The 9,779-nt window shown below is 41.1% G+C and overlaps 1 protein-coding gene across 2 annotated transcripts in view; it reads left to right on the plus strand.

The window, feature by feature from the left end:
* The window catches only part of FKBP1B (FK506 binding protein 1B), a 67,614-nt gene extending 58,289 nt beyond the window's left edge, over positions 1-9,325 (plus strand). For both annotated transcript variants that reach the window (XM_021392154.1, XM_021392152.1), the window contains 2 exons: positions 5,566-5,678; positions 8,627-9,325. In XM_021392154.1, the coding sequence (XP_021247829.1) occupies positions 5,568-5,678; positions 8,627-8,755 (240 nt within the window). In that variant the 5' untranslated portion in view covers positions 5,566-5,567 and the 3' untranslated portion in view covers positions 8,756-9,325. The remainder of the gene's footprint in view (positions 1-5,565; positions 5,679-8,626) is intronic.

A 9,779-nucleotide genomic window follows, 5' to 3' on the forward strand; every position in this document is an offset into this window, starting at 1 on the left:
ACAGTCTAAGCAAATCCTTTTTCCTCATAAGACTGTTTTTATGTTAAGCATAGGAAAAGTTAAGGGGGAAGAAATTGAATTTTTTATCCTCAGTGGCACTAAACCTCTGTTGCTGAACTGTTCCCCTGGAAAGCCATGGTCCCTCTACAGGACATGGTAAAATATCTCGCTGTGCAGGCATCGTGTAAGAAACAGAAGCTGTCTTCAGCTCACATTCAAAGCTCTTTTATTTCCATCTCAAGAACAGTCACGTCTGATGGCAATTGTATTCGCCAGTAAAATTGATGAGACGGCAAATTTGTTCAGAAAAGACTAGTTTGTGAGTCCAGACAAGGAGATTTAAAAGGAATGGGTTACTTGCTGTATGGTTGTTTGGAAGGAGGCACACGGCCAAGGAAAAACTACAGGTTACTGGAAGCTGTTATTATGACAAAAAGGTGTAAAACAGTGAACTATGTTTTGAGGTAATAACAAAATGACAAATGAAGATGCAAGAGGTATGAGATACCCGGCTTGCACTGTGAATTCTGATGGAATGATCTGAGGAGCCAAAGGCATGTTAGCTCCTCCAGGCATGTCCCTGGGGATGAAAACGACAAGGCACCAACTGTTTTGGCCTAGACAAGTGTTGACCAGATCTTTAACATTAAGACAGCGAGAAACTGATGGAAAACTGCATATTTTCCAAATGCATTGGACATGAGCTCCAGCCACGAGGTAGGGGGAAAAGCCACTGAACGCTTTACTGCAATATGTCAGAACAGAATAGTAAAGAAAATTGGTCTATTTTAATGTGAAATGTGAGTAACACCAGTAAAATCAGTGGAGTTCTGCTGGTGTAATCCAACCCGGGATGTGATCTGTGACTTCATGGATGTGTTTTTCTTGCTATTATAGGTTTGTGCTGAACTCCTTTACTTTACTAAACTGGATCCACCTCTATACGCTGTGAAGGCTGTATGTATATAGCACATGTAAAGGTTTTTGTGCAGTTTCTAGAAACATCCCAGTAAACAACATTTTTCAGGCTACGTTTGCATTAGTGATATTTACAGACTATAAATGGGAAAAAATCAGAATTTCCAGCCTGTGTGAAATTATTGACACCATACTAACATGTTTTGGCATTAGAAACAATATATTGTAGGCAAAAAGAAATAAACTTGAGATTGTAAATTCTTAGCCCACAGCAATACTAACTACTGGAAATGCTGATTTTCAAAGTCCCGTTTACTCAAGTCTTGGTAACCAAACTGAAGGACACATTTATAATAGCAAGATTTATCACGAGGCATAATTGGAAAGGTGACTGAATTAAAGGCCATCAGAATATAGTCCCTGTCTTGAAGAACCTCTGTTCTACATAAAATGAAACAGGATAGCATCCTAGAAACACCTTCAGAATATCTGCCCCTCCTTCTGATGCCAACAAATATGCAGAAAATAACTGTCTTCAAGTGCATGCATTGAGTTTACTTTCTGTATTGGTAACTGTAGGAAAAAAAGGAATACATTTCATCTGTTTTCTGAAAATCATCTGTTCAGTTCATCCCCTTAATACTATTGTCACGTAAGTGAATCCCACTGTAGACACCTAGTGAAATCAAAGGATTTGTCCTGGATTAGAATCTCTCTCTTCTGATTCCCAGAACGTGTCAACACTGCAAAGACAAGTAATTCAGCAGACACTGGAGCCAGGGAAGCCTGGGATGCAATTCGGTCTGCTTTGTGTGGATGGATGCGTGAGTTAATGCCTCCTCACTTGGGCCCTCAGGAGCTAGTTCCTTAAAATTCGTGTTGTTAACTTTTTAACTTTTTTTATAGCTAAATGAGAATCTACTGCAATTCCAGGAGGTTACTGCAATCCTAAGGTGTATATATCTAGATGGGCAAATCATTCTTGGTGATACTACTCTATTTCCACTGACTGTAGAAGTAGCCCAGATGGCAGGCTGAGACACAGCTTCTATCTCTGAGATGGCTAATGTAAGCAGTGGAAATCATCATGCCTCAGTTACACCTCTATTAACTAGCTTCAGGCACCTAAATTTGACATAGTATCTGTGGAGGGTTTTCTGTTCTCTCTCTCTTCATCCATCTAATCTGTAGATAACAGTCTGAGCGTGGCTTTGAGCATGGTTTTGTTGGAACCATAGGTGTAAGTCGGCTGCCTAAGTAGCTGGGTTCCTTAAGCTGAGAATAATTCAACTGAGAATTCGACCAGCCACACAACCAGAGCCCCCAGTAAAAAGAAACTTAGTCTGTGGACTGGCTGTGACATTCCTGTTGTTCCTAACCTCCCCTCCATAATATAGGTTCTCTGGTAACAAAGACTGAGCCTTTCTCTTTGTAGAAGCTCCTATGGAATCTTTTTCCTATCCAAATTTCTTTCCATAGGCCATTATGAACCCTACTCCTCTGCCAAACTGGGTTGAAACTGGCTTAAAAGATTGAAAACCTACAGACATTTTCATTGGCCCTCTCTCCTTAGAGAACAGACTTACACATTGTAATCTTAGCTGAGGTTGAGTGACCTCAGATAGGTAATTCATATTGAGAGGCACGCTTATCCCTGGTTATTTTCCTTAACAAAATAATGCGTCCACTCTTTGATCTTCTTCAGTTTCAATGAGCTTTTCTACAGCCACCTGAGTTTTAACACTGATTTGTTGATGAGGACACCCTGTAGATAAGAGTGTTTCTAAATCCAGACAATATTCTGATAAATGAGTTTGTACAATTAATTATCCTTGTACAGTAATTGTTACCTTTCAGAATCAAATGTGAGACTCTTACAACAAGCATACAAGCTTCTAGGTGTCCTTGCTCAGTGAAACCTCTCATTGATTGCCAAGGGAGTCTTGACTTTGCAAAGTAATGCCATTGTTCACTTCCAGATTGTGGGATTTTTTTGCCTCCTTGTTGTTAGCTAGATAAATAAAAGTGCTTGCAGGCTGAAGATGGGCATCCGTCTTTGTTGATGAATATTAACCAAATCAATTTTTTCACAGAAAGAAAATCAATTGATATATTAGCAAGAGAGAAAACAAAACATTACGCTGGCTTAGCTCCCAGGAGACCAAAGAGTGAACTCTTAACTTTCAGAAATAGAGAGATAAAAAAGATAGGCTTCAAAGTTCAGATCTAAATTCAGATCAGAATTTCCCCAGGGCACATGGAGACTCTGACTCATTTCTAATCTCGATGTACATTTAAAGGGCAATCATATAAAAATTGACCCTCTTGTATTCAGCAAATACAAGAGGGCAGCACCTGACTGCTTGAGTCCCAACTTGCCTTCCAGAAGCAATGAGGTGGGGTGATGGCAGGGGAGGTTGCATTTCTGGATGCATTGCTTGATGAATTTTTCTCCATTGTTGACCATAGGATGTTGCTGTAAACAAGGCTGTTTCCCTCTAAACCTGTCTTTGATAAGCTTTTGATGGTGAAACAAGTCGGGTTTGGTATGAAATATATTAGACTATCAGGCTCTCCAAAGAGTTCATTCTTGTTCAGTTTGATGTGTGGTATACAGTAAAGCATCAGACCTTTAAACTAAGTATTTTAACAGGATTTACTTACAAAAGAAAGTGAAAACATACCAAAGTTTTGTGGAACTTTGCATCCGAGCTGAACTTCCAGAGTGAGGCAATTTTATAATATCTTTTTCTACCTCCTTGGGCTGCTGGGAAGAATAAATAATATTTGCATACTACTTTGAACTTACAGAATGTAATTACAGTACTAAGATTCAATATTAAAGCTGTTAAATATTGAAATTCTCCAATAGTCTCCTTCCAATTCATAGAAACAAAAGGTTTTCAGAAGCATTTAAAAATAAAATTACTGTAAGAAAGGACTGCTGTTAAATGCAACATCAAATAGTTCGAAGAGGATTATGTGATGTGCCCCAGAGTTCTCCCTGAGCAGCTTCTTCCTGCCTGCCCTTCTCTGTATGCATGCTATTTTTCTACCATGCAAACAGACTTGTGTTTGTTTCTAACTGGGTGGCTTCACGCAGGTGGCTTTCTGACACCCCGGTTGGCATGGAGGGATTTTCCAGATATCCCTGAGCAGATATATTGCAAAATACGGGAATGTACTTGCACCAAAGCATACATAAAATACGTTGCTATTCTACTGTTAAAAATACTTCAGGAATATGACAGGCAGTAATGATGAACATTGTGGAATGTACCTTATGGTTATTCCACTATTACCCCCTAAGGCCCTATACTCAAACACGCACACTTCTCTGAAGTACGAAATTAGACATGCTGGACCTGATCAACAGTTAATTAGCCTTAATATGTCATTTGTATAAGACATCCAGACATAGAACCCCACTTGAACAACTAAATATTGTGTACTTGTTACTGCAAGTCTAGAATGCCATCACTTGTGGTTTAACTGCTACTGAGTTTGGAGACATCTGTGTCTGAGCTAGTTGGTTGGACTTCCTTTATATTCATTGCAAAGAAACAGGCAGAGCTAGGATGCAGTTCCTTATGTCCTAATGTGGATCCTAAGATTTGGTTGGATGAATTGCCCCCCAAAATGCTTTTTTCTTCTGACTTGGTTATAGAGGGAAGCAGAATAATTAGCTCAAAAACAGCAGGCTACATCTCGACAGAAGAAAGATTGGTAAGATGAATGCTACCCTTTAGGTCTTTGGTTTTTATTCCAGCACATCTCTTTATATTTACATTTTTTAAATAAGCCACATGTGCCATTTTTTTTGTTGTTTGAACAATAACTAATGATCTTCACTAGGAAAAATAAAAACCTGCATCATGTTGGTCTATTAATGTAACTGCTGTAACGAAAAGAAACCAGAAAGACTGTATATTTAATATTGAATCGTAAGGGCAGTATTTCTCAGCATTTTCTGTCAAAGCTGTGCTTTATAAAATTGTTTTCAACTGGAAACTTTCTCAATATTAGCTTATTCACAAGCGTTTCTTTTTAGAGCACCTCATACAGTAGAGTCATGGTGTGTGTCCAGAACACTCTGGCATTACAACATTACAAAGAAAGTATTCTTGTATGGAAATATCAGCCCAACCTTGCAATATTCAGAATGTAACGTTTGGAAAAAGCAATTATCAGTTACTCTTAAGGCTAAAGTTATTATAAATATCCCTTGCTTGAAAAAATAATGAGAATACCTCAGGATGTAGAGCTCTGTGGAGGCTTCTCCGTTAGCTCTAGAACCTGTGCATGCACACAGAGGTTGAAACAGTGTTGTGTCCTTCAGAATGGATGAGTGAGGTGTTCCTGTGACTGTCTTGTGGCTGAATGACAAGGGAAGGAAATACCACTCCTGATGACAGTGAGTTGGTTTACCAGCCTCTGGACAGTAACTTGTGGTGGTGATGGTCCTGCACATCAGCTCTCACCCCACGCTGATGTTTACTCTCTGTTGCCTTTCACCATTTCAAAGTGAAAATGGAAATAAACAGTTGACGTGACCAAAACATTAATTTTTCACTTCTTTCTCCCATACCTCCCAGCACTTAAATTTAGGTGTTGATTAGAGTGAAACTGTGTCTCTTCTTTTGGCAGGGATGCTACAGAATGGAAAGAAGTTTGACTCCTCCAGAGACAGAAACAAGCCTTTCAGGTTCAAGATCGGCAGGCAAGAAGTCATTAAAGGATTTGAAGAAGGTGTTACACAGGTACAAAGACATGATTCTGGCTGAATTTCAAACTGGGTGAAAGGTTTAATGTTCAATGCAGTGTTGACAAGACCAAGTGGAAATCACAGTGTTGAATCCTAAATGATTTCTTAATGGTCTTAAGTTGCTCCAGGGAAAGTTTAGATTGAATACTAGGAAAAATGTATTAATGGAAAAGAAGGTCAAGAATTAGAACAGGCTGCCCACTGCACTGGTGGAGTCCTCATCCCTGGAGATATTGAAGAGATGTGGCCATGGCACTAAGGGACATGATTTAGTGATGGCACTCAGTAGGTGAGGTTGATGGTTGGACTTGATGATCTTGAAGGTCTTCTCCAAGCTGGATAATTCTATGATTCTGTCCTATGGTCTGTTCAAGGACAATATTTCCTGTAGTCCTCCACTAGCTGACTAGGACACCCCCTACTCACAAAACTTTACATGAAGTATGCATTTGAGAAAGGAGAGTCAAGATCCCCTTGCCAGGTGTCAATGTGTATGTAAGTGTTGCTTCTTCCAGGGCTAACTACCGCAAATAAACCACAGTGGCCTCTAAAATGATCCAGGTGGCAGTATTTTATGAAGTGGCCTCTATTCAGCTACTCAATAAAAGGCCAAGCTGTCGTTTTTGACAATGTCTACGACTGTGCTACAGATTTTGACCCTTACTGAGTAGGGCACCATACTGCACTGTTAAACTTTTATGACTTCATACTCCCAGCTACAAAACTTAACATTCAGTGAGCAGCCCTAAGACATGAAAAAGGAAATTGCCCTCCATTAATTACAGCTTGAGTGCCAACACAGTAAAACCCTGAAAGAGCCACACAGTGCAGCAATTCCATGCTGTCTCGGGGGCATTTCATCTGCAGTGCTTGTGAGGACCCACAATGTGAAGAGTGCAATCAGCGTGCTGAAGTGCAGAAGTGAATGAAATCAGGATGTAAATTTGCTGTTACTCCATTTCTGACTTCAGGAGCTCAGAATAGGAGGAAATAGCTCAACTGTTATTAACGGGAACAAATTCATATGCTTAAATACGGAAAAGGAAAGAATGCAAAATGAGAAACAATCCAGTGATGAATGATGCAGCCAGGCTTGTTTGGAGAGGAAAGGAAAAGAACATGGTTTCCAGCTGCAGGAGAAATCAAGACAAGCATATCCTTCTTTCCAGCCAGAGAAGGAACAGGTCCAGTTGAGGAATCTTAGAGTCTTAAAAATATCCATCTTCTGCTCTAACACCTGGGTGGCACTCTTTGTTATTTGCTTTGCAGTAATACTATGGAGAGCTCAGAGCCCCAGCGCTTGAAATGCAGAATTGGTGGTCTAAATAGACAAGAAGAACAATATGGTTTCAAAAGAGCCAGCAGCAGGACTATCTGCAAATAGTTCAATGATTTTTCATCCACTTGTTGTCGTATGACGAGGAGCCCTACAAAGAGAAGGAACCCCAAAGTGAATTTCAATTCACTTGGGGTTGCTTTTATCCTAGTCAGAAGCCAGTGCAGGTAAAGCTCTGGCAACAAGCTCTGGGTGAATCAGTTTTATCTCTGCCTTGAACACTCCCAGGAATGGGGAGTCTCTTAATTACTGTGGCCTAACTCCATTCCAGCAGCGTGGCCACACGCTGCCCTCCTGCTCCTCCTAGTGGATCGCTGCGTTAAGCTTATGGCTGTCTCCTTCCACCTCAGAGTTTTTGAGGGTTTGGGGAGAGTGATTGATACAAGGCACGTGGAAAAAGGCAGTTCACTACGTCGAGCATTTAAATTTTCTAGACCTTGGTTTAATGCCTGTGAGATGGCAGCAGCATCTGCTTTTCTGTGCTCAACTTCTGACAGCTCGAGGTTGCCCCATGCCTAAGATCCATGGGTGATGTACCAGCTGTCTTACCGGCAGAGACCCACCAGAGCACCAGAGACCAGTGCCAACCCTTGCAGAGACCACGCAGGTTATCTGCTCTCACACCCTCAGCCACGTGCTGTGAATGCTCCCTGAATGTGGGAAAGTTACATTCACATTTTTCTTATACCTAGAATGATCGAAGCTCTAGCTTTGGCATATTTCATAGAAACAGAAAAAGAAATTCAATTGGAGAAATTGCGTAACCCGTAGTCCAGTCCAATCTTGGGAGAGTCATCTGAGTTAACCTCACTGCATCAAATCAGGGATTGTTTCTTGGCCTGTGAATATTTGGTCACCACTACAGCGTGCATTAGTCGTGGCCTGAGTGCCTTACCCCAGAGCAGAACAGAGTGTTCAGTCTTGATCCGCCAAATCTTGATGAGAACTTTTACCTCTAAAGCTAATCTGATGTGAGAGAACTCAGCACTTCTGTCCATCCCAGGGAGAGGAGACAGAACAAGCTGTGCATGAGCATCTGTCCTTAGGCTTCAGCTTAGAGAAACCTTTTTAAGGAGGATTGCATCAGTCCAGCAGCAGAAAGTTGGGTGCCTCCAGCCTTTGCGTTTGGTCAATAGCTTTGAAGTCATCGATGGTGGTGACTGAAGAAGCAAAAACACTGCTGGATGCTTCTAAGAATCTGAACCAAGTGGTGTCTCTACGCTGATCTGTTAAGAACACAAAGCTCTGATCCTACCTGTTACTAAGTCTTTTCCATAACTCCCGCTGATGGTGTTATACATATCCTGCACTCCACAGAACTCAAACCTCATACAGCTGACTCCAGGGTAAGCAGTATAGATCAAAGTGTGCCTTAGAAAGCCTTTTGTTGCTCCCAGAGTGGCTCTAGCAATTTAAAGAGAAGCCAGAGGAGTTAGGCAATGAATGAAAGCTGTTTGTGGCAGCTTCAGCTTTCTTGAAGAGCTAAAGATGAATTTGATCATCCTGAATATCCCCAGTTCTGTAAATCTGCCATGTAGTGTTCTGTTCTGTTTTCCTGCTAATACTGTGTTTTATCTTTTCTTCTTTCTCCACCATCCAAAAACCAGATGAGCTTAGGACAAAGAGCAAAGCTGACCTGCACACCTGAGATGGCCTACGGAGCCACGGGCCACCCGGGGGTCATCCCTCCCAATGCCACGCTCCTCTTTGACGTGGAGCTTCTCAGGTTGGAGTGAGTCTTCTTGGGGGAGCTGGCTGGAGGCACCTCTCCGTAACCATCCCTTCTTTCTCACCCTCCCAGCAGCGGGAGAAATCTTCACTGGAATCCTAATATTCCTGCTCAAGCTGTCATGTCAGTAGCGCCTGCTGTTAGGTTTCTTAAGCCTTTCTTTCTCCTTTTTTCTTAAACTTTGTGGTGTCCATATTTGCCTTTCATTGGAAGCTTTGCTTTGGGAAAAATGTCTACCGTTGTAACATTTTCGAGTTGTACATTTTATTTAATCTGCATGTGATGAGACTTCACAGTGATGATTGAAAATATATATAAATATAAATATATATATATTCCTTATTGAAAAACCACTGCCTTACTGTACACTTAAACCAAGAAAAATAAAAAACAAAACACAAAAGGTGCTCAAAAACTCCAGTGTACGCCTTGTACATGAACGGGCATTAGCCAAACAGAGTTACCTGCGCTGCCACTTTTCTCAACTTGTACGTTCTGCTTGCTGCTGTTTTAAAGAATACTGTCTCATTTAAGAATTAAGTATATATATAAAACAATAAAACCTTGATACTTTACAGCTTCTGTTTTCTTTTTTCCTGCTTTCCATCGGCCACCGCAGTTCTTTTTGGTGATAAGAAGTTCTTCAGACAAACATTCCCCTGTTTTCTTGATTATTTTTTCTCTTCCTACACGAAATATGCATAATTCTGTGTATTGCTTCTGTTATACATCGCACAGGGAAACACGTCCAGGAGCACGCATGTAGGTGCTGCTGGGACTGAGGTTTCCTGGCTCTCCACCTGCCCTGCGTTGCCGGTGGCCCCTCAGTTCTGGCCAAAATTTGGCTGTTGAAGGGAAGTGATGTTTCTCAAAGTCATACAGTGCTGATCCTGCTCTATGCCTTTACAACAGTAAAACTAGCATACAGATTTCTGTTGGAGCTGAGGTAGGCTAAAGAAGGGCAGAATTACATGCATCCAGCTCACAAAGCCAATCTGAACCTCCAGTACAGGAGGGACATAGAGCTGTTC

The sequence above is a fragment of the Numida meleagris genome, chromosome 3, assembly GCF_002078875.1.
Source record: "Numida meleagris isolate 19003 breed g44 Domestic line chromosome 3, NumMel1.0, whole genome shotgun sequence".
NCBI lineage: Eukaryota > Metazoa > Chordata > Aves > Galliformes > Numididae > Numida > Numida meleagris.